We start from the raw sequence: 25,844 nt of genomic DNA on the forward strand, positions 1-25,844 counted from the left end.
ATTAATCTAGATGTGAAAAATAATATTTAGATTTGTGGATCACTGTTTACAAACAACTGATAAATGGCATTAAACCTACTCTCTAAGTGGTACACACTAAAATAATAAACTTTTTAATGTCTACTAAGCAATTACAAAATAAAAGGAAAAGTAGTTGCCCATTTCTTACTCTATGTTTATTGTCATGAGAAAGCAAATTATTTTTATCTTCTGCCTTGAATCAAAATATTTGAAACACATTTTTTTTTTCAGAATAGAGAGGCCCAATACATTATATTTAAGAAAACTGTATAATTGTGGGAAAATAGAAAAACATTTCCTAAATGTAAAATATATGGCCTTTCACTCCAGGTAATACGTTCTAAAAACACATGTGCTCAGAGACTTAATTAGAATTAGCTAATAGACATGAAATGTAAATTTTTAAAAATATTATAAAATGTTACATATTTTTATATGGATATACACTATAGTTATTTTTACTATAATGAATCAAGAATAAAATGAATGAAAAAAAATTTCATCAAAAGTTGTACTGGAAGAAGCTGGCTTTTACTTCAAGCAAGAGAAATTTTCATTCCAATTTTATAGTCTTGTCTTACATTCTTTCTTTTAGAATTAAGCAAGGATATTCTACCAGCTATTAATAATTATTAGATAAATAAACTGTTTTTAAATTGGTGTATAAGAAGCTTAAGGAAATAATGAAAACTGAAAAGCTACTGAATCTGAATTTTAAGAGATTTTTTTGTTATATTTATACATATAAATTCCATAGTGAAGTCTCAAAGTATCCATGTTTTTTTAAAAAAGAAAAACTTTACTGTAATTTTTTAGATTTTTAAAGTAATGTTCCTTTTGACCTGAATTATTCAAGTGATTACTCCTAATATATTAGGTAAATATTCCCATTTACAGCCATAGAATGATAATTTCTGAGGTGGAAAACGACTTACAAGTATTTGTTTCTGAACATTAGTAATAACTATTTCAATTGCTGCAGCTATTAATATGTATATGTGTGCAGATCATCTTTGATTATTACTTTGTGTTAACTTGGGTGTAAATTATAAAGGAAGATATTAATTAAGTAATATTTTGTTTCAGATTCAACCAACTCTGGAGACAACATGTATACTTTAATGAATGCAGTACCTCCTGGACCTAACAGGCCTAATGTAAATATGAATTTTTAATAAATTTTGGAATGTATCTGAAGGCTCAAACTCTGAAGTACATTCCATTTCCTAGATACTATTTAAGCTTTCTGTTTTATTATCTAGGAACTTATTAGATACCCCCAAAAAATCAAATCCTTTTTATGTTCTGGGTTGAAAAAAACAATACATAAAATGTACAACAAAAGCTTTCATATCAATATAACTTAAATGTAAAACTGAACCTAATCAATTATAAAATGTTGGTGCATAGTTTTATCTCAAATCTTACATACTGAATAATACTATTTGAAAATGATAGGTAATATATAATCATTTATATTAACCTAATTTTTAGCATCACTAATTTTTTCATTGTGGTGGTTTATTTCTTTTATCCTGATAAACTTGAAATAAATTAGGAAGTTGGATATGCTTGTTTTTCTTTAGATTTTTGAAGTCTGGAGTTTAAATATGGAAATGAGGCAGGTCTACATAAAGAATTTGGGTGTTCTTAATAAAGCATATGGTTGTGATTTTTCCATAAAAGCTTATAGAAAAATATTTTATCTATAAGACCTACATATTAACAAAAAATATTTATAATGGTGTAGTTATTATAAAAATCAGAAGACATAAAAGGAATTTTCCATAAGTATACCAAAAAACAGGATTGAAATAATTATTATAATTGAGCTTCTTAGCAGTGAAGACAACAAACCCATCCACTATTATGATACCTGAAATATGGACAGTCCCAATTCAAGTGTGTTGTAAATATAAAATACACGCTAGACTTTGAGGAGTTAGTATGAAAAAATAATGTAAAATATTTCATTAAAATTTTTATATTGACTACATGTTGAAATGATCATTTTGATAAGTAGGATAAATAAAATATATATTAAAATTAACTTAACCTGTTTCTTTTTACTTTTTAAACATGGCTGCTAGTAAATCTAAATTTACTTATGTAAGTTTGCATTTGCGACTTGCATATTATTTCTGTTAAGCAGTACTGCCTCAGCACTCTTCTCTTTATATAATCAAATAAATTGGTTTTCAGGAAAAAAGAAACAATTTCCTATGAGTAATGTCTAAAAGGTGTTTCCACAGTGATCGTAATGAACATTGAATATGATAATGAACAATGTTCATTTTAGAAATTCAGCAAAAATACAGAAAAGTTCTTCATAGTGCAATTTCATATCTTAGAACTTGATATTTGAAATGGAGGCAGTGAGAGAGGAAACCCAGAGCATATGGTACTGAAGACATTTCTGTGGGCAGCTAAGCTGATATCATCCAAGTATGTTCCATTCTGGTCCTCTAACTCGACACAAAGATAAGAGATCCAAGAAAAGTAGAAGCTGAACGTGTCATTTTTTCAAATGTCATTCATCTCTGCCAGAGGTAGTAAAAGCAAATGCCTGCTGAGGGCTAGGCCTGCAGTTTTATGTGCTTCAAGCATACAGACCAATAGTCTTCGTGTCTTTGAAAACACTGTAGGGGCCAGATAAAAGGACCATACCAAGTAAGTTCAGAGGGTCTTGGCCTTACCAGCACAGGTTTCTCAGCCCAGATCTAAACAATGCTTTTGACAAAAGCTGAATAAAACAGTTAAGTTCAAAGTTAATTTCTTTAAGCTATCGCTTAAGGTATATACGTACATACAAATATATATATATATACACACACACACACACACACACACACATATATATATTCTAGGTTGTTTACTGAAAATCAATCTGTGTGCTTTAAGGCAACAAAATTTTAGGCATTATCCTGGGAAAATGTACAAGCATGTGGTTTGTATGATCCCAGTGATGGAAAGCCATCTTATTTCCAAACAAATAGAGATAGATAGATAGATAGATAGATAGATAGATAGATAGATAGATATAGATTATAGATTATATACAATTACATGTTGTCTGCTGAGGGCAATTGTTTTTCTCCCAAAAGCCTGTATGACTAATAAACACCACCGCCTCATCTACACACATAAATACGCACATACACACACACCACATTCAGTATTCTGTACCATACGACGTGGAGGAAATGATTTTGGCATGGGAAATTTTAAGAGCAAGTGTTTCTTAATAGGCTATTTTAACTGTAAACACAAGATAATTATAGCTAACTTGTCTTCAAATGGGGTTTAGATTTCCTCAGGAGTATTCCAGGGAGATAAGGAAAAGACTGGGTGGACAGGCCATGCCTCTCCACCTGCTCTACCACAGTGTATCAGCTCACATCTCTTTTGTACTGGGCTTCCAACTGAAAATAAAATAATCCCACTACTTTAAAAAAATGTTAAGTGTAACTGCTATAGAATGTCCAGTTGTCATTGAACTGTCATGGTTGAGACTGCCAAGAATTAACTATATTGAGCTGTCCCCAAGGAGCCAAATGTACTTAACCTGCAAGATGAAATTATTTATTATGTCCATTTGAACAAGGATAGATTCTCTGCTAAGAAAAATGTTAATGTTGGCATAAGAATGTTGAATTCTTCTTATTAACAAGCCAATACTTTTAGCAGCTTCTTAAGAATCATCTCTAGTTTATAATAGCAAAATCTGCCAAGAGCATAGGAAAGAATGCTTATCTTCTCATTTGCACTGGAATGTATGTACTTTCTAGTTGAGGATATCTGAAGAAAAATTTGGATATGAATGAGGATTAGCCTGAAGTTCCCAGAATCTAGAGAAGATGGTATGAAGGAAGTAGGGTGGTCTAGTTTAAGAATCCACAAGGCTGAAAAAAAACCTCCATTACTTGAAAATGAAAATAGACTGTGGAAGTATCTTCTTATGTTAAAGATAGATATTGTAACATTGAGATAAATAGTTGTTTTCAATGTGATCATAGTAATTTTCTTCATTTTTTAAATAGTTTCCAATGGGCCCCGGGTCAGATGGTCCCATGGGTGGATTAGGAGGAATGGAGTCACATCACATGAATGGCTCTTTAGGTAAGGATATTAAGTTTGATGTTTAGAAATCAAAACAAAACCTTAATTCTACATAGTGGATATTACAGTTTGCATAGTGCTTTTCGTATACAAGAATTTATTTTAAAATGCTTCAACTTTCACCTCAGACTGATACTTGACAGTATATCGGTTATGATGACTGGAGATCATTTGAAAATCAAAAGTGTAGAATTGTTCTCACCTAGCTCTTATTCACAAGTGTTTACTTTAACCTATCAAAATCTGGGTGTTTTATGATAAAAGGAGATACTGCTGCTCTGGGCATACAATCGTGCATTCCTCACCTGGAGGACTACAGTATCTTCCCAACTGGTTTGTCTCTGAAGGTGTACAGACAGTCACAGAGGAACTTATGTTCTCTGCAAGAGTTTCTTAACTTTGTTTTTGTATTTTAATATTTGTCTCTTTTAAAAATAAAATCAGTGGGGCGCCTGGGTGGCTCAGTCGTTAAGCATCAGCCTTCGACTCAGGTCATGATCCCAGGGTCCTGGGATCGAGCCCCACATCGGGCTCCCTGCTCAGCGGGAAGCCTGCTTCTCCCTCTCCCACTCCCCCTGCTTGTATTCCCTCTCTCACTGTGTCTCTCTGTCAAATAAATAAATAAAATGTTTATTAAAAAAATAAATAAATAAAAATAAAATCAGTTACCATATTCTGAATAATCTGAAGGATTCTCTTAAGAGAGAACAGTAGCACATACTCTGCATTCGTGATAAAGCTGATTTCTAGTACTGTGACTAATGGTTGGACACATACTTCATAAATTATGCCTTCTTACCAAATGAGGCCAAATATCTTCAAGGTGAACAAAACGTTTCACAATAGCGAGAAATAGAGGGGCGCCTGGGTGGCTCAGTCGTTAAGCATCTGCCTTCGGCTCAGGTCATGATCCCAGGGTCCTGGGATCGAGCCCCACATCGGGCTCCCTGCTCTGTGGGGAGTCTGCTTCTCCCTCTCCCACTCCCCTGCTTGTGTTCCCTCTCTCACTGTGTCTCTCTCTGTCAAATAAATAAATAAAATCTTAAAAAAAAAAAAAATAGTGAGAAATAGAGATGAGTGGCACACAGCTGACCAGGTCACACGTACACTGTGTATGGGCAGGCCGAATGCAAAACCAAACCAAAACCAAAAAACAACCACATTTATTTTATGTTTACATATATTTAAGTAACATTATCATAAGCTAAAAATTGACAATGGGGATAGAGGCTTATGATAATTTTTTTCTTTTGAAAAAGGACCACCTTTTACTTAGGTTGGAGTAACTAGGCCTGCGAGTAACTTAGGTTATACACAGATTTCACGACTCCACCCAGATGCCATCCTCTGATACTTCGAAAAGCTATGTAACTTCAATAATCAAGAAATTATTTGCAACACATTGATAGACTTTTGAGCTCTTAAGGTCCACGTTTATTTTACATACATATATATTTTGCCTAGATTTCAAAGTCTTAATTTACACTCTCCAGTTATGGTAGCCACATGGCATGTGTGACTAATTTTAAGTTAAAATTAAATAAAATGTAAAGTTTACTTTCTCAGTTGCGCTGCCACATATCAAACATAAATAGCCACACGTAGCTACTAGCTACCCTCATGGACAGCACAGAGAAACATCAGCATCACACAAAGCTCTGCTGGGCAGCACTATTCTAGAACTTTATTTTTTCATTTATTGCAATATAACTCACTTTCCAATCTTTCAGTTTGTAAAATTTTCCAAAAAGATGACATTTGGTCATAGTTAGAAGATTTCCAGTTGTATTATTCCCTAGAATAGAATTTATAGAAGAGTTTCACATAGGCTTGGCAGTGGCTTATTACTTTTATAATAAACATTATTGTACATATTTATATATATGTAATTACATATATACATTCAATATTTAATAATTATGTCTATTTGTAAGCACTAACTTTATTTGTGATTATAACTGAGTATTTTTCTATTAAAATAGTATATATTTATGCCAAGAAAATTGTTAAAATAGTTAAAAATAAAGCTAATATTGTGGCAAAGGTCTGATCATTGTTCCTTGTTATCTAATGTCTGATTCCATTTCTTAAGTAAGAAATCAGTATTGATTGTTCACTTCTCCCAAGAATCAACATAAAATTACAGTATTATTTTGAATCATTTTGAATAATACTGTAATTTATGAATCAACATAAAATTACAGTATGTTTTGAAGACTTTCTTACTTTTGATGGATTGCCATGAATATTGATTGCTGTGAAATTTTTAACATTATTATAAATCCTTTGCTTTGGTTATTATAGTAAAATTTTGCTCAAAATACTTTAGGATATTGTTGCAGGTGTCCATTTTATATTTTATCAGAGTTAGATGTATCATTTCAGAAAATATATTTCTCTCTCTCTCTTGCTCTCTATATACATACACATGTGGACATACATTTTAAAAATTTGAATTGAATAGGATTTATAAGTGATCTCTCTAATATTTCATTTTCAGGAATTTAGGATAACAGTAGTTTTCTTCATTCTGCCATTACAAAAATAAACAAAAAATGATGACTGGGAGCTAGAGGTACAACTCATCCTTGCATTTGCCATCAGATGATACTTATTTACCATACAGTATAAAAGAAATGGAATTTTTTAAGATTAAATTTTTTAAGATTAAAAAATTCAGAAGATATATACTAGAAAATACAAACAGTGTACTGTATTTATTTATATTAGAGGAATACTTCATTTATATATGAAATCATTTTCTAATAAAGATTTTCTTTTCATGTTTTGTTTCAGGCTCAGGAGATATGGACAGTATTTCCAAGGTGAGTATTATATATTCTCTGTGTTGTTTTTTATTTATATTTTATTCTACATGGGGCTCTTATTAAAATTATTAGAATAACCTTATGAATTTTGTTCTTGAACAAGCATTTGAAAGTAGAGGTCCAGACATAATTAAGTGGAAGTTAAAAATATCAATGCATATAATAGGAAAGGGTAAAATGAGTTTTTTAACATGGTAAGATTCATTTACAGGACATACTATATACATGATCAATTGATACCTACATAATAATTTAATTACCTTTATGATGTCACTTATTTATAAAGCAGATTGACATAGTATAGATAATCTTCTGAAAATGTAAAGAAGTCTAGAGCAAAATGAGAAGAGGTAAATTTGAAAAAGTTGTTATATGTTATAAGGGCTTGCATTTATACATTTCATTTGTCTTTCAAACCTTTATTAGGAAATGCTGATGTCCTCAATCATTATTCTAGTTCCCCAAAATAGAAAAGGAAAGTAATTAGAAGAAAATTATATTAATACAAGTAGGAAAGAGAGCCTTCCAATAGCATGTGTCTGTGTTTTTCCTCCTTCAATAGTTTGAGTATTTTTAAAAATTAATACTTTGCTAAGATGCCTTATATTTTTTTCAGAATACCTAAATACTTTTTAGGTCATGATGAATTTAAAATAGTTCTCTGTGAGTCAAAACTATATTTAGAATGGCTGATAAGAACTAATTATTAACTACCATTAGAATGACTCTCTTAGAAGTCTGCTTTATATCAATAAATACTGAAATTCATTAAAGGGTAACTTCATTTTTAATCCTACTTCTAATTTATATTCATGTATAATAATGTAAAATTCCTGGTGCCAAGGAAAATATAGTAAGATTGATTGAGCTACAAAACCTTTTAAATTAAGACTTCAAGCTGAGAGAGAGGGAGTTGAACTGGCATTCTGACATTGTATCTACATTGCCTGGCAGCTTGGCCTCACATGTGCTACAGTGGACAAATCAGGAAGGTCTTTTTCTTTTCTTAAAATAGATAAATATTTATAATGAGCACTAGCTTATTTATTCTGTGAAAATAGGTAAAACCTGCAAAAGGCCTGTTTTCAGAAGAAGATTCATTGTATAATTCCATTAGAGCCCTCTCTCTGGGAAGCACCTTTACAAGTCAGACGACCATGATTTTATATGCTATCTTAGGTATCTAAGAATTGATATTAGCTGAATTGTGCTTTGTGGTCACCAATAAAATTTCTAATTTTGTATTTGAGGAGCGTATTCTAGTATCTAAGGATGATTATTACATGAAGATGGGATCGTCCAGATTGCTTAACATCATCTTTCTAAAATTTCCACTAATGACCCATAACTTTGTACATCAGACAGATGTAAACAAAATTATATATGGGAAAATACTTTGGGTTTTTTTTTCAAGTTTTTATTTAAATTCCAGCTAGTTAACATATAGTGTAATATTAGTTTCAGGAATAGAATTTAGTGATTCATTACTTACATATAACACCCATGGCTCATCACAAGTGCCCTCCTTAATACCCATCACTCATTTAGCCCATCCCCTCCCACCTATGGGAAAGTTCTTTGTAATTTATTCATAAAGCACTTTAAAGATTTTAAATAGATTCATAATGACAAATTAAATACGATCTTCTTATCTGTCCTCATATCAGATCTATTGCTATTCCTTCTGTGCTCATTTTCCCATTCCTATTTCCGGAGACAAGTTTTTCCATTACACTGTGCCCACTGCTGATAATGTTCTCTTGCCTGGTGATGTATTGCTTATTCTTTAAGCATTAATTGACTACCGAATGTGTACTTTTGTGTCCTGGGTGTTAACTTGTGCATGATGGGGAGATATAAAAGACTTCTTTAAATACAAACATAATTTCTGTCCTAAGTGGTTAGGCAGGAGTTCCTTCACTCAGTAAACATTAATGTGCCAAGGCATTATGCCAGGCTCTGAAAAGCCAAGGATAAACATGGTATGATCTCTGCCCTCAAGAAGCTCAGTATAACTGAGGAGACCAAAGACAAGAAGGAAATCTTTTACAGAGCCAAGTCCAACTATGTTCCAGTTAACATAAGAATTTTCCCCTGAAACATGTCATTTAATGATGTACTAGAAATGACTAGTTGTATCTGCCTTCAGATGAGGTCCTACGCAGCTCATTTCTGCACTGCCCCCTCTCCAGGTTCCTTGGTCCTGGGCTCCAACCAGGCTGCCTGGCTGAGGGTACCACTGGTGTGTCTTGCTTCTCCACTACACTGTGGTCATTTTGTCTCCAGTCAGCAGCATCATGTATACCCCCTCCCCACCCGCAGTTACTTCTCTCCCTCCCTCATTCCACTCACAGCCTAATTATTTCAGATTTTTACTCCATACTGTCCACATTATCACTAACTCTATTTTCCCCACCTTCTTCCTTTTCCAACACAAGACCAGCTATCCTAAGAAACTCTCCTCCCTTTTCTCTTGCTTCCTGGCTTCATTCCTTTTCATCCTGTTCTTTTTCTAGTCATTCTTATTTGTGAATCATAAGATAGTTGTGGCCGTTTACTGCTTAACGGTTTTGTTCAAAATCCCTCTTAGGTCTCCCGCTAGTTCTCCAATTAAACCTGTATTTTATTAAGTGCCAGTATTACATATTTTTTTTAAATGTCTTACTCCATTTATTTAAATTTTTAAAATTTTTTTCTTTTTTTCTTACTCCATTTCTAATGTTGTTTACTAGTACTACTTCTATTCTTTTTCTACTTTTTTTATTGTAAATATACCCTATTTTATTCTTTTTATATGTAAGGTAATGAAGAGTACTGAATTGAGAATCAGAAAGCCTGGTTCTACTACCTACAAATTGGAGCAACAGGTTACTTAATTTCTCTTAGGCTTAGTTTCCTTAGCTGTAAAAGAGAGCTTGTAGTTCATTCCCTGCCTTCTTCACAAAACTGTTGAGAATGAAGCATGAACATATGCTAGGAGCTCAGAAACACTATACAGATGCTAAATATCTTCCTCCTCATTAGTTAGACTGTCTTTTGTGGGCAAGGCTAGGAACTCACACTACCACCTGCATTTTGATAGAACTTGTTTCAGTAGCAAAATGAGCTTGAAACTCCAAATGAAGAGTTTTAAAGTTATTTCTTGCTCAGCTGAGGATTATCTAGTAAAACTCATATGTATCTTTCTCAAAATGCAGAATTCATCTGTAATTTAGAAGCCCAAATGTGAAATTCTTTTCCTTCCTTTTGCAACTGAGAAGCCACCCATTTAATCAATGGAACAAAAATATTTTCCCTTGGAGTTGTTTTAGGAGTTGGGGGTGGAGAAGAGCATATGGTTTATTTTCTTAAAGGAAATCATCTAAATAAATTCTGCAGTTCACATTAACATACTTAACATTTATATTTTTGAGTTTGAAAAAAACCGTATCAAAGAAGGCCAGATCTGATCATTCATGCTTAATAAATTATCGAAGTCTTTTCAACCTGAAGCTTTCTGACTCAAGTACCTTAGTTCCAATTAAAGATCCCACACCCATCACAGTGCAGCTAATCAACAGTTCTCAGTGTGGCCTGGGTTCTAGCTTACTCATATCCTCTGGGAGAAACATGACTGGCATTTTGTTCTTTTGGGCGCTGGCAAAGTCAAAATAACACTCTGTAAAACTTGTTATTGGCAGCCTCTGAGAAATCAATTCAAAATCCACCTCAAGAGGGCTTCAAATAATGTCAATATTATTTTATTCCAATTATGGGCAGAGTAAAAATTTCTGCATATGTGTACTTTTTAAATAGCAGTTTGAAAAAGTTTGGAATAACTTCTGAGGGTGGGTGGAAGAAGGAACAATAATTTAACTAATTAAAAGATGATATGGAAAAATACTTGCAAGATAAAATCAGAGAACAGAGGGTCTAAGAGAATTAAACGTGTTAGCCAGAGGAAACTCGTGTGTGTGTGTGTGTGTGTGTGTGTGTGTGTGTGCATGCACACGCACATGCGTATGCACAAACGGATATGCTTATGTGTAACATTCATGTATGCGGTCATAGCTTAAGGGAAAAACATTCCAGTTTGAAGAAAGGGTAAATAAAAACATAATAAAATCCCTTGAAGATGGGACTGGTATAATACTAACTATACTTTCATAAGCTAAATTCTTAAGAGTATAAGTAGGAAATACAGTACACATTAACTGAAGTAAGAAATGTAACCAAAATGCCTAATGTAGCTAAAAGTGATCTTTACTTGGATTCTTTTGTACTCCCTACTCCCTAATTATGTGCTCAAGCTATTGGAGCACTTTTTGACTGATCTAAGCCCTTTTTGTGTAGCCTTGATCTAAGCCCTTTATTCTTGCCTTCATGATGAAATCTACTATAAACTCTGCACACAAACATAGCTACAGCTAAATGTAACATATACACTGCGGTGCCTGGGTGGCTCAGTTGGTTAAGCAACTGCCTTCGGCTCAGGTCATAATCCTGGAGTCCCTGGATCGAGTCCCGCATCGGGCTCCCTGCTCGGCGAGGAGCCTGCTTCTCCCTCTAACCCTCCCCCCTCTCATGTACTCTCTCGCTCTCTCAAATAAATAAATCTTTTAAAAAAAAAAAATGTAACATATACACAGTTCATTGCCACCCACGCTCATAACCTGTTCTGGGCTGGTGTTTGGAACCACTGTCTTAGCTGTTCCTTAGACACCAGTACTAAGTATGTCTTTAGCCTGTGTCTTTATCAGGTCATTCATCGATCATGGACAGCACAATTTCCAAAAGACTCCCCATTGAGAAACTTCTGCTTTCACATTTTGCAGAGATTACTTCAGGTTAAAAAAAAAAAAACAAGTTTGTTCTACCATTTGAAGATTTTCAAATATGCTCACTGAGCTGAATAAGAATAAAATTCAGAGACCTGATACTAGCTGTTTTATATGTTGAATGTGTCCTTTTATCTTCCTCTCCATGTTCTTATATATCTTCCTCTCACCCCCAAAGAAGTCTACACTGCTGAGCCACCATGCCGTGAACAGATTGCATGGAAAACAGAAATAATAAAAGAGCTGTTTTAGAAGTATTTAAATAATAATGCAGTGTTACTTTCAAATTTTGAGTATTTTGAAATCCACATTTTGAGTCAGAAATTAGATTTGAAGTTAGCTGCACTTTCAAAATTGTAAATTAAGAAATGATTCATGGGACAGTGCAAGCAGAGACTGCGAGCACCCCAAATCCATCAGAGATGTGCTGCCCATCTCAGGGCACGTTTGTTATACAGAAACCAGGAAGCTTCCAAGTGTATCCTTAAATACCCTCATATATATGTTAGATAGTATAGATAATAATATGTTAGATTATTCCAGTTTCTTCATTATGTGTAAAATGACAAACACTTCACCAAAAAGATTTTGGCTAAATATTACCACATTTTTATGAATTTAGTTTTCTTTTTGAACTAAATCAGCATTAGCATTCCTATTTCCAAAGCACAGTTGATTATTTAATTAATGACTTTAATAATTAAGGAGCTATAAAATAATATACTTAAATTTTACTTAAAAATTTTTTTTTAAGGAAATGAAGTTATCCATGTTCATTTGAAAGTACAGTTCCTTTTCTGTATACTTGGGAAACTAACATTTTCAGAGAAAAATTTATCCAAAAAAAGAATCCTCTTTATGCTATTAACTGTGATTCTCCAGCCCAAGTGGTTCATTGGCAAATCGAGCTCCTATGGACTTCAGAGGATCCTTGTTCTCAGATCTTCCCTATGGGGTGCACAGCAGGACAAGATATAAGCTGTATTTCCACCTGTCTCTGCTTTACAGTTTTACCATATTCTAAAACAGCACATATTCTTCTGGGAATAAGTCATTCATGAAACTTTAATTTTTATGACATAACTTTGTTTTAGTTAAGTCAAAATCTTCAGAGCAATTTTCTTTTAAAAATCTAGAACTTATTCAAAAAGAGAATATAAAATAGAAATGGCTCAGAAAAAAACCTAAAATCTTTCTTCCACTTGAAATAACAAATAAAAATTTTTAACCTTGAGGTTTATTTTTACAAGTCAATAAATTAGACCTGGAAAGAGTCCCTCAGTCACAATATTGTGTGAACATGCTTTGTATGGCAATGCCATTCTGTATTTCCTGTTGATGGGGAGTAACATGACCTCCCACAGCTAAAATTATACCGTAATAACAAGACTAGCAAATTTAAGTAGAATATGAAGCCCAATATGCAGCTAACTTAGTGTTTGATTAGGTTGCTAATATCAGCCATTTTACCTTAAAGTTTCCAAGTAAATCAACCCTTAAACTAATGATAGGAAAAGATTCTAAAGCAATTTGCTTTGAGCCTTCTCTTCCTCTACAAGTACATATTGAATTCTCAAGTCCGAAGGTAGTTCTCCTGTTCTTAACTATAGTTGTTAACCATCTTCCTTTTTTCCTATGGTTCATATTTAAAAAATAGTTGAAATAGTGTTACTATGTAAACGACATGTCGTATTAAGGGGAAATGTTTTGAAACAGTGACCTTTTGAAGTTTGATTAGTAAAACTACCAAGGCAGGTCATTGTCTCATCATGCCTGATCAGTGGGTAGGCTCTCTTCATCGTGCCCCTGCTGGGAATGTTTTTTAAACTCTGTGCAGTTCTAGGAACTCTGTAAGCTGAGGGTGGGAAATTGAATAAATATTGATTCTGAGACTAAGAAAACAGTTGTGCTTGGTTATTTTGGGTTTTTTGTTTGTTTTTTAATTTCCATTTGGGAAAGCATTAGTATTTGTCAAGGTGTAAAGAATGAACTAGAATACACAGTAGAAGTCTAAGATTAGAATTATAAGTCTGCTTTGTCCTTAGAGATGCTGCTATAGATTCCATTTTTGAAACAGTACAATGCAAGAGGGAAATTAAAATCTTCAACAATGCCTTGTTTTCTAAATCTTGTTTACAGAATTCTCCCAATAATATGAGCCTGAGTAATCAACCGGGCACTCCAAGGGATGATGGCGAAATGGGGGGAAATTTCTTAAATCCTTTTCAGAGTGAGAGTGTAAGTATTCCCTTGCCTACATTGTTATATCCAAAATTTATTTCTGAAGCTTTTCTATTAGAATATATTCATAAAGCAGTTACTACAACTGTTGATCTAGAGCTCAATACGTTGATCTTCTAAAAGTTAGAAAATTAAGTGGAATTTCTTTGGAAATTTTTTTAAAAATTAACTTTTTCTTTTTTGCTCCTATTCTATGTACATAGTTACAAAAACAGAAATTGTAATACTAATTTTCTCATAGAGAAGATCCACTATAAAGGAACATACTGGAAACAGGTTGCATATTTGATAGTTTTTACAAGTTTTCACATTACTAAAATGTCTTGACTCATGGTAAAACCAGGTCTGTTCTCAGTACTATCCTTAAGACTCTGAATCTTCTCTATAAGATGTCTGTACTTCATGCACTAGACCTCACTGGACTGAAGGCTGGTCTATTAACCTGTTACTTACTTTTAACCTGGGCTGGATACCAGAGTCATTTTTTGAGTATGATTATGGTGTTAAGCAAAGGCATTATCATTCCATATTTCCACAGAAGTAGACAGAAGCAAAAAGAGAAGCAATAAAATTCATTCGCTTATTTAACAATTACTGAGCACTTAACCACAGGCCAAAGCAATAGGCGACACACTGGAGAGACCAAAAAGACAATATGGTGTCTTTTCTCAAGGAGTTATTACATAATACAGTGATTTTTTTAACCTAATATTTTATATTAGAAACACCTATGGAATTTTTTTAAATACAATTGCCCAGAACTCTCCCTAGACCTAATGAATCAGAATTTCTAGCAGTGGGACTGATCAAATGAAAAAGCTTTGTTAGTGATGTTCATGCACATGCTCTGCTAAGAACTACTGAATTCGAATATAACATAAAGGATTTCAAAATCCAAACTAATTTCATCTTCATTGGATCAGTGCCCCCATATACGGATTGCTATCATTAAAATCAGAGGAGGGGGCGCCTGGGTGGCTCAGTCTTTAAGTGTCTGCCTTCAGCTCAGGTCATGATCCCAGGGTCCTGGGATCGAGCCCCGCATTGAGCTCCCTGCATCAGGCTTGCTGCTCAGTGGGAAGCCTGCTTCTCCCTTTCCCACTTTCCCTGCTTGTGTTCCCTCTCTCGCTGTGTCTCTCTCTGTCAAATAAATAAATAAAATCTTAAAAAAATAAAATAAAATAAAATCAGAGGAGAAAACTTCCCTCATTTTGCCTAACTCAACCTCTACCAGAGATGATACCATAAGAATCTGAAGCATGGCTAGTAACATACCTACTTTTGCATGGAATGGCTGCTTTGAACCTAAGATTGAGTGTTCTGTGGATTCTTTCACTTCTAACATGCATCAGCCTAACGCCTCTGCATGGGATAAGACTTCCCCTGTTTTTAGACATTACCTCTGTTAAAACTAGAAATAAAGTTATACTGATCTTTGTTTTATTTGTAGTATATATATGATTAGTGAGGAAAAAGAAGGTATACAGAAAAATTCATATGAAAAAAATCAAGAGATTAGCCCATCAGTCATGATGAAATAGGAAAAACATGAGAAACCACGTAGTTTGTCATAATGCTTAGGATTATAGGAATTCTTTTTCAGATAATTTAGTTTGCTTCAAGACTATGGACAAATTAGTTCATTTTAATTCGTTAATGTTCATTCTATCTAATTAGAAACATTTATTTCCTTTTCTGCTAATTCTTTCAGCAATAAAATGGTATCATTCAGTGTGGTGTATAATAATTCAGTTCAATTCAACATTTCTTGAGCCTCTTATATGCAACGTGCTTGGTTAAGGGCAAAGTATTCTGAGATAAATATAACACATCCCTGACCTCAACAAATGCAATCTGATGGGAAGAATGTGGTTACAAAACCAATTAAACCATATGTCAGATTAGTAGGTGCTATAATAGATATAAACTGGGCTTTTTAAAAAGTATAGAGGAAATTATTAATCTAGGATTGGAGAAGAAAACTTTTTTAAAAAGGTCCCACGTGACTTTAGTTTTAGGGACAGGGACAAGAGGACCTCTCCCCTCTCCTTTCCCAGATTTGTCACTGGGGACTGCTGCCTTGTTTATCCATCAGTGGAGGGCTGCGTCTTTCGAATCGGCATCAGAAAGCTTTTTTGTGGGGGATTAAAGAATCAGATACAACGGGACCTGAAACACTCCTTTGCCCAGGAGAAACACAAGCCTCACCCTTTAAGCCTAACTGGACTGTGCACATGCAGAACTGCGGATCCTTTTGTGAACGCCCGAGGAGCTGGAGCAGGGCTCCTCCCATCCCTGACTCCTGGCCCAGCCGCGCTCTCCCGGAAGCCAGGAAGAAGGTAAAGGGCCAGACTCCTGCACAGAGTTAGCGGAAAACAAAAGCTCCGTCCCTATCTCTTACTCCCTCTGTCCTGTCCCCACCCGAAAAGTCCCCAAAGGAAAAATAACTGGATGGTGATTGAGGAACTCTACCACCACCTAGAGACGGTGCAGCCCTGGAAGCGGGTCCACACTGGCTGCTTCACTCTTTTGTCTGCCCGGTGAGGGCTCTGCTCAGCTATGAATGATGTAATTGTTATCCATGGCTTCCTGCATCACATCACCACGCATTTTGTTGAGACCTTTTTAAAAGATGGAGAAATGAAGAACAGAGAGAAAGGAAGACTAAAGACATTCCCTGCTGATGAATGTAAGGCTTTAAAGAAGTAAATAGGCTAGGTATCCATAAGTGGGCTTTCCTATAATCAAGGAAAAATAGAACTATTTAACGAATTTAAAAAGAAAACATTTTTGAATGAATGAACATGTACATTCTAGTGGTTTTTTCTAAATGTATGTAACTCTGAAAAGCACATACTTTTGAGTAGTCTGCCCTTTGAGGGTTTGTTGGTCATATCTTGAAGTTTAACCACAGAAGGAGGCCTGAGGAGGGAGTGAACAACTCCTGAGTGCTTTTTATGTGCCAGCCACTATCCTAGTCCCTTCACACATGCTACTTCATTTAACTAATATTTATAGAAACAAAATATCCAACCCAAAGTCAGAAACCTTGCAGCGCCAACATGCAGCACACAGAAAAATGTGAATCCGATGTTTCACTACTCAGCCTTTTTGGGGGAATCATAAACAAGACCTTTATTTCAAGAAACAAACATGCCCCCTAGTGTTCAAATTCAGTAAAATGTTTGTTTTTGAAAATCAAGAATACAAAAAGGCTTCTTTCAGAAAGTAGTTTTACGTGTTTCTGCAGTAAAGAAAGCAGTTAGTCCTGTTTCTGGAATTAATCTAACAGAATATTTTCTCCACGGCATTGAACTATAATCAATTGAGTAAAAGTGGTATTAAAAATCATGCTATCTAATAGGAATTCTAAACAAGGTGATAGGTCATCTCCTATTACCCTCACTCCCTTTTGTCATTTTCTATTATAAAGAAATATATACCCAAATTTTCTTTTACACAGTCACATAAACACTAAATTTATTTTGCTTTACTTTAGTTCAGAGTAGCTGCACTATTCTTTATTTATCTCTCATTAAGAAAAAATATAGAGAGATGCTTAGCAATAGAAATGCAGTGAGATCTGAAGTGTTCTTGAAGTGTAGAAACAAGAGCTTATGCACATTGTGCAAAGGCTTAATGGATCTCTGCGGTGGGTTCCATGGTACATGAACTGTGTACAATAAGGGAAAAATCACAAATTCTCTAGTTTGTACCGTTTCACAATATATTTTACATAAAAAGGCAAAATAAGTTAGTACATGTTTGAAATTATACCTTTAGGGTTTTGTTTGTTTTTGCTAAACCAAACAGTTAATGACTTTGTAAGAGGTGTGATATCATCTGATTAAGGAGAACCAGACTCACAGAATAGTTGGGAAACAGGGCAGCCTGGTATCGCAGCATTGGGCACAAACATTACAATACGTCATCCCGTCTGGATGCAGCAGTACAATGGCAACATTGCCGTGTGGTCTCGGGCCACTCCGCCAGAAATAGTTTATGTCTCTGAATAGGAGATGCCGTTTAACACCTACTCTTCCTTTACTTTAGGAAAACTATAAGCCACTTCTCATATATGTTGAAGAATAGTAATCAATAATGGAATTCCTTTTTGCTTGTACATTCTGTGAGTTTTCCTAGAAATGTTGTGATTTTCCCCTTATTTTACGTAGATGAAGCCATTTCAGTAAAGGGAGCAGCCCCTGAGGAGTTTACAACCTCAGCGGGGCAAGTAGCACATTGCCCATATAGATGCTCACACATCACACACACACATTACACACATAGATGCTCACACATCACACATACACATTGCACACATATAGATGCTCACACATCACACACACACATTACACACATAGATGCTCACACATCACACACACACATTGCACACATATAGATGCTCACACATCACACACACATTACACACATAGATGCTCACACATCACACACACATCACACACACACATTACACACATACAGATGCTCACACATCACACACACACATTGCACACATATAGATGCTCACACATCACACACACACATTACACACATATAGATGCTCACACATCACACACACACATTGCACACATAGATGCTCACACATCACACACATTGCACACATATAGATGCTCACACATTACACACACACATTACACACATACAGATGCTCACACATCACACACACACATTGCACACATACAGATGCTCACACATCACACACACACATTACACACATATAGATGCTCACACATCACACACACACATTGCCCATATAGATGCTCACACATCACACACACATTGCACACACATAGATGCTCACACATCACACACACACATTACACACACATAGATGCTCACACATCACACACACATTACACATAGATGCTCACACATTACACACACATTACACACATATAGATGCTCACACATACACATTACACACACATAGATGCTCACACATCACACACACACATTGCACAAATATAGATGCTCACACATCACACACATTGCACACATATAGATGCTCACACATCACACACACACATTACACACACATAGATGCTCACACATCACACACACATTGCACACATATAGATGCTCACACATCACACACATTACACACATATAGATGCTCACACATTACACACATTATACACATATAGATGCTCACACATTACACACACACATTGCACACATAGATGCTCACACATCACACACATTGCACACATATAGATGCTCACACATCACACACATTATACACATATAGATGCTCACACATTACACACACACATTACACACATACAGATGCTCACACATCACACACACACATTGCACACATACAGATGCTCACACATCACACACACACATCACACACATATAGATGCTCACACATCACACACATTGCACACACATAGATGCTCACACGTCTCACACACACATTGCACACATATAGATGCTCACACATCACACACACATTACACACATATAGATGCTCACACATCACACACATACATTGCCCATATAGATGCTCACACATCACACACACACATTGCACACACATAGATGCTCATACATCACACACACACATAGATGCTCACACATCACACACACATTGCACACATATAGATGCTCACACATCACACACACATTACACACATATAGATGCTCACACATTACACACACACATTGCACACATATAGATGCTCACACATTACACACACACGGCACACATAGATGCTCACACATTACACACACACATTACACACCTATAGATGCTCACACATTACACACACTGCACACATAGATGCTCACACATTACACACACACATTGCACACATATAGATGCTCACACATTACACATATACTGTACCTAATACACTCAGAGCATTGCCTTACAGTTACTTGTACTATTCAAAAATTCAATCGTATTAGATGCTTGCTAATTTTTCTGAGCTGTATTGCTTGGAGCAGATGCTTCTATCCTTCCTGACTGAATTTGGCCCTTTTTTAAATCTCAGTTGTTCAGGATGTGTATTAAATGAGATGGTCGCTAGAGTTAATTCTGACTTATCCTGAAATTTTTTTCAGAAACTTCCTTTGAAGTCCTTTCTGAAATGCATCAGTATCTTTTACTCTTTTTAGATAATTGGCACCATATACCCATAAAATCTTTTTCTTAAAACAATGATTGATGATCTAGCTGTGCTATTTAAATTTAAACTAATTAAAATTAAATACAGCTAAATTTTCAGTTCCTAACTTACACTAGCTACATTTTAAGAGTCCAGTAGCCATGTGTGGCTAATGACTGTTCTATTGGACAGCACAGAATAGAACATATCCATCATCACACAAAGTTCTATTGAACAGCACTGATTGGATCACCATTCTTATTTAAGTAACAGTAGCTATAGAAAGCCTAGATTAAACTTTTCTGTGCCCACTTTGCCATATTCTTTAATTTTTTTCTACTTTTAATAAAACCTTTGTATCCATGTATTTTCTTGTTGTTTATTCTTACCCCTAAAGGTCAAATATCAAAATATAATTCTGTTTTGTCAAAGGCTGTAGCTTGCTGTTACTATCTATAATGGGAGATTTGCATGGTATCATCTGATGAAATGAGGGGATATCCTCCTGGCACAGGGGGTGGGGTGGGGGCTCATTTCATCAGTTTTTGTCTGATTGCTTTGGGTTTTAGGTTTTGCTTTGCTCTGCTCTGCTTTCTTGCTGCCACTCTCAAGGGTAAAGGCGGAAAGGTTTTTCCATCAAACTCAATCTCCTTCTCTCCTCTGGAAGTCTCCCCTTTTTATCACCCTACTCACTGTAATCCAATGTTAGAGTCAGTAACATATATAATGTAGCTTTCCTATACTGAAAGGAAATTTGAGGCTATTAAGTGATTAATAAGTAGATTTTCTGTGATTTGACCTGCATTTAAAGGATTAATAATCATCCCCCAAGGGTCCACTGACCCATTTTTCAGGCCTCCCCGTCCACTTTTACTCAGGATCAATGTGGGGTTTGGGTTTGAGCCCTAGATTTACCCCTAGCAACTTTCTGTCCAGACTTCTGTCAGCTGAGCGGTTGTCACCCTATGCTCTTCCTCAGGGCATCTTGCTATCCCTGTAAAATCCTCAGTATACACCTTATACCTCCTTTCTGGTTCCTGTAGTAACTCAGCTCATCTAGAACTCACTTCATTGTGTTCTGCCTGCTCTTTTTAAAGTTCACACCCCACTTCCAGGATCATCACTCTTCCTGTCGAAGGCCCTCCTGTCTGAGACCAGTCCTCCTCTTGACTTCACATGCCTCTTTCCATGAGGCATGATTGCTATTAACATTTTTTTTAAAGATTTATTTATTTTAGAGAAAGAGAGAGTGGGGGGCAGGGGCAGAGGGAGAGAGACAAGCAGACTGCCCACTGAGCGAGGAGCCCAGCGACTAGGGCTGGACCCCACGACCCAAGAGATCACAACTTGAGCCGAAATCACTAGTCCAACGGTCAACGAACTGAGCCACCCAGGCACCCCTATTATTAACATGTTTAAAGGAATCCCCTTTTGCCCTGGTCCTCACCAGGTCCTCACCAAATATTTTTAACAAAATATTTAAAATATTTAAAGGTTTACATTTACATTTTCATCTAGAAACCCTCTTCATCTGGAGACCCTTACCATTTGGGAGTGGATAACCCTCCCCACATCTCAATCTAGAACTGTGCTGTCCAAAATGGTGCCCACCAGCTATATGGGGATATTTAAATTTAAATAAATAACATTAAAATTACTCTAGCCCATTTCATGTGTTCAGTGGCCACATGTGGCTAGTGGCTTCCTTGTTGAACAGCACAGATTATAGAACCTGTCCATGATTGAAGAAAGTTTGTTCGGACAGTGTTGCTCTAGAACTTTTCTGTCACAATCTATTCTTTGGGAATATGCATAGATTGGCATAATTATCACAATAATTGCTCTTTGTTTCTCTTAATAATTTTTGAGACCCCTTTTCCAAATTTCTGAAAGCCTCACCTTTTACCAGTTGTTAGCCTCATCAAACTGACAAGTAGTGTGTAACAACAGCGCCCCCTGCTCCCACCCTAAAAATATTGTGGATTGAAATTGGAGCCGGAAGACAAGTATATCCTAAAGTATAATCAGACTCTTAAGCATTCTAAATGCTTTATGTTTTTTATTTTGTTTTATTTCCCTCACACTATTAATTAAACACTTGCTGAACACTTTCTGTATATTCAAGAAATACATGGTTTTAAGGATTTTATATTTAATCTTCCCCAAGTCCCTTTAAGATAAAGGCTATTATTAAACCCATTTTATAGGTGAGGAAACTGAGGCGCAGAGAGGTTAGGTAACCTTCCAAGTTTACATAGCCAGTAGGTAATGAGACTGTCCCTCATGCTTGTTTCACTGTAGATTGGATTTACCCAAAATGTTACAAATGCCCGTAAAACCTGAATCTGGCTAGAGGGAAATGACTGAGGGACTGGGTAATTATCAACCACCTAAGTGCAGGGAAAGAAGGAGACTGGTCGCCTTCCAGAGGAAATATTAAAAATTTCAGGACTTAGTCAATTCTATATAAATTTACTCTTTTTATAGCTTCTTATTTTTATGTTATATGAGGGTAAAAGCTTGAACATAAAAGATTTTAAGACATTAAAATTCATAGTTACTACTGTTTACCGAGAAGAACATTAGTGGCCTGTAAAAGAATTGTTGTTAAAATATGGATTCTTTTTTCTTTCTAGTACTCCCCTAGCATGACAATGAGTGTGTGATCCATTACCAAGTCTCCTCATGAAAACCACAGTGAGTCAGCCCTTCACAGAACTACTACGGAAGAAAATTATTCATCACAGTGTACAGTTAAACAAAGGAATCTCAGTCACACCAAACCAACCTTTTTATTTCCTGCTCTCTCCCCTATTTTTTGAAGAAAGCGGGTCCAAACGTGATTCAAACAACTGTACAGAGCGGCATATTAGAATTGCCCTAAATTGAACTGCAAATAATTATCTGTGTATGTATATGTGTGGGAAAGAGAATGTATTGTATATGTGTATGTTATATGGACATATGCACATACATACATTGACCCACAGGACACTGTAAAATATTATTACATGACATCTTAAGTAGAAATAAGTAGGGACTTTTATTCCATCCTTTTTTTCACGTTTACATTTTAATTATTAAAAGTTGCTCCTGCCCCTCCCTGAACTATTTTGTGCTGTGTATATCACTGCTTTATATAAGTTATTTTTTAAGGTGAACTCAGATGTTATGGTTTTGTAAATGTCTGCAATCATGGATAGGAATAAAATTGCTTATTTGAGAGCTTTCATTAAATTGCGTCTGATGCAAGTTCTCCTGTGAATCACAAAGTGTACTGTCTCAAAAAAAAAAAAAAAAAAAAAAGGTGTGTCCTCATCCTATGTCAAATCAAACAACTTCTCAGTTACCTTTAGTGAGAAGTATTTTTGTACTTTTTATTTAGGAAAAATACTTCAACGAGGGCCTAACACAGTATATTTCTGCAATAACTGCTTTAGATGGAATTCTTGACTTGTCTTTGATGATACAGAAAATCATTAATTAGCCCCAATTGCTTAGACCATAGCAATAAAATGACAGGGGTCGTCATATTTTTAGAAACATATTTTCTCTTTAACATGATAAAGCCCAGAAGTGCTTGAATTTGTCACTTCTCACCAGGAATAGTAGAGCTAAATTTTTAATAACATGCTAATGGAAAATGGTATCTGATTTTTACTCAGACTTCTTGTGAACGTTTCCACATAGACATTGCAAAGAAGATACATTCCAATGACTGACACTTTGAGCAGAAGGGGAAAAGAAGTTTTTCCTGGACCGGAGGGGCTCTGGAGGGCTGCTTTTCTGTCCGCGTAGCTTGCTTACTAGCCGCAGAACTGACTGGTAACAGCCCCATCTGTGCATACCTCTCATTGGCAGCACAGCACCTGCTCTGCTCCCAGGATCTAGGACTTTTATTTAGAGGGAAATCATTTATAGTAACTATATTCATCTGGCCATTGACTTCAGCAGGCTAAATCTACGTTGTGTAATTGTTCAGAAAAGAATGTGTCAATGTTAAAAATTAAAGAAAAAAAAAAACACTTCCCTTACTAAAGCAAGTTGTTCGATGGCACTTTCCAGATCTTTTGAGGGTTTTGTGTTTAATCTTACGTACAAACACCAAAATCATCAGAGAAAAGTGTGAAGACTTTAATTTTCACTCCAAAAGATAAGTTGGTGATCCTTTGTTAAAACTGTGATAGAAATAGCCACTGGTAAACATCAACTATATCTCAAACTCTATAGAATCTGAAAAAGCATTGTTTAATCTCAGGTAAGAGGAATCCTTCTTGCTTTAGGCTGATGGCCTCTAAAGTGAAAATTTAGCCATATATTTGCTAGTTCCTGGTCCCAGATGACTTATTTCTCTCAAGTTTGTAATGATCTACCCCTTCTGAAAGTAAAGATTTGGCCTGTGCATGACAGGGATGCTGGGCAGAACTGTTGAAGGGGGAAAAAGAAGCTGAATTAAATGTATGTTCCAGATTTAAACTCTAACCAAATGAGTCACCATTCATCCTACAGTGTGCGCGGACCTAGGACTGCACACTGGAGAACAGATTCAAGCTTTCAAGCTGCAGAGAACTTTCATGAAAAAGTCAAATTAAAAGGTCTTTAACTCAAGCCAAGGTAATCTGAAGATGACACTTTGGATAGACATGTGAATTTACCAAAAATAATTTTAATTTTCACTTTTTTCTGATAATTGTGTGAACACTTTCAACCCTGTGATTATTAAGCTTAATCTTATGATGCTAGAAATTTCAAATGTTTTTTGTCTATTCACTCCATTCCTACTGATCTTAAATTTCTTTTATTTGCTTTCTAAGAAGGTATTGTTTCTTATTATCGCGAACAATCATGACCCCACTTTTACTTGCCATTATTTTAGGGGTAATATTAGAGTATAAATGGCAATATGGGTCCCATTATTTCTAGTCTACTTGGTCAAAAAAAAAAAGTAAAATTTGATTTTTTTCAATGTATAGCAATCAACTCATCATAAGTATTTATTTCTTCTCTCTTGCAATCCAGATTATAAATGGCTATTTCAAATTGTTTTTTAATTCCCGAAATAGTTGAAAATTTATTTTGAAGAAAAAGTTCTATTTAAGAAAACCATAAAATAAGAATACTGAATTTTAATATCAAATCATTTCTCCTGCACCACATGGAGGATAGTATATCTGCATAGTAATTTTTGTATAGGTTTTGAGTCATTCAAACTATATCCTTTTCTCTCGCGTTTTCCATCTCCATCTATGCATTTATATTGGTCTTGATATATACCACCTGTTCCTGAGTTATTTTTACATATTTCACCTCACAGGAATAGTATCAGCAATTCTTGCCCACACTGAATACATAAAATACTCATATGAAATGTGAAAATGTGTAGCAAGTGAAAATATTAATTTTCATTACTCTGCCTTGCATTCTGCTGGACTCACTACAGTTGAAAATACATGCCGAATTGTTTCTAAAGTCTAGCTGTCTTATAACAAAGTTTCCCATGGGAACAAAGGCTATAAAGTGCCATTGACCTGGTAATAGCCCACACATTTGACGGATGAACCCTAGTGCTCTGTTACAACTGCTCCAGGTTGGACTCGGTTGCTGAGGGATAGGAACTGCGCAGCTAGGAAGCTGAGGATAAGATTTCTCTGTTGCCCAAAAGATTAACAAATCAGTTCTGC

General features: G+C 35.3%; 1 protein-coding gene across 5 annotated transcripts in view; it reads left to right on the forward strand.

The window, feature by feature from the left end:
• SSBP2 (single stranded DNA binding protein 2) overlaps positions 1-23,400 on the forward strand; it is a 284,133-nt gene extending 260,733 nt beyond the window's left edge. For 4 of the 5 annotated variants that reach the window (XM_078067103.1, XM_036067208.2, XM_078067104.1 and 1 more), the window contains 5 exons: positions 1,108-1,178; positions 4,062-4,140; positions 6,937-6,965; positions 13,925-14,023; positions 22,800-23,400. In XM_078067103.1, coding sequence (XP_077923229.1) covers positions 1,108-1,178; positions 4,062-4,140; positions 6,937-6,965; positions 13,925-14,023; positions 22,800-22,829 — 308 coding nt within the window. In that variant the 3' untranslated portion in view covers positions 22,830-23,400. The remainder of the gene's footprint in view (positions 1-1,107; positions 1,179-4,061; positions 4,141-6,936; positions 6,966-13,924; positions 14,024-22,799) is intronic. The other variant, XM_078067105.1, reaches the window with a different exon arrangement.
• Positions 23,401-25,844: the final 2,444 nt, after the last annotated feature.

Source organism: Halichoerus grypus, chromosome 2 (genome assembly GCF_964656455.1).
Source record: "Halichoerus grypus chromosome 2, mHalGry1.hap1.1, whole genome shotgun sequence".
Classification (NCBI taxonomy): Eukaryota; Metazoa; Chordata; class Mammalia; order Carnivora; family Phocidae; genus Halichoerus; species Halichoerus grypus.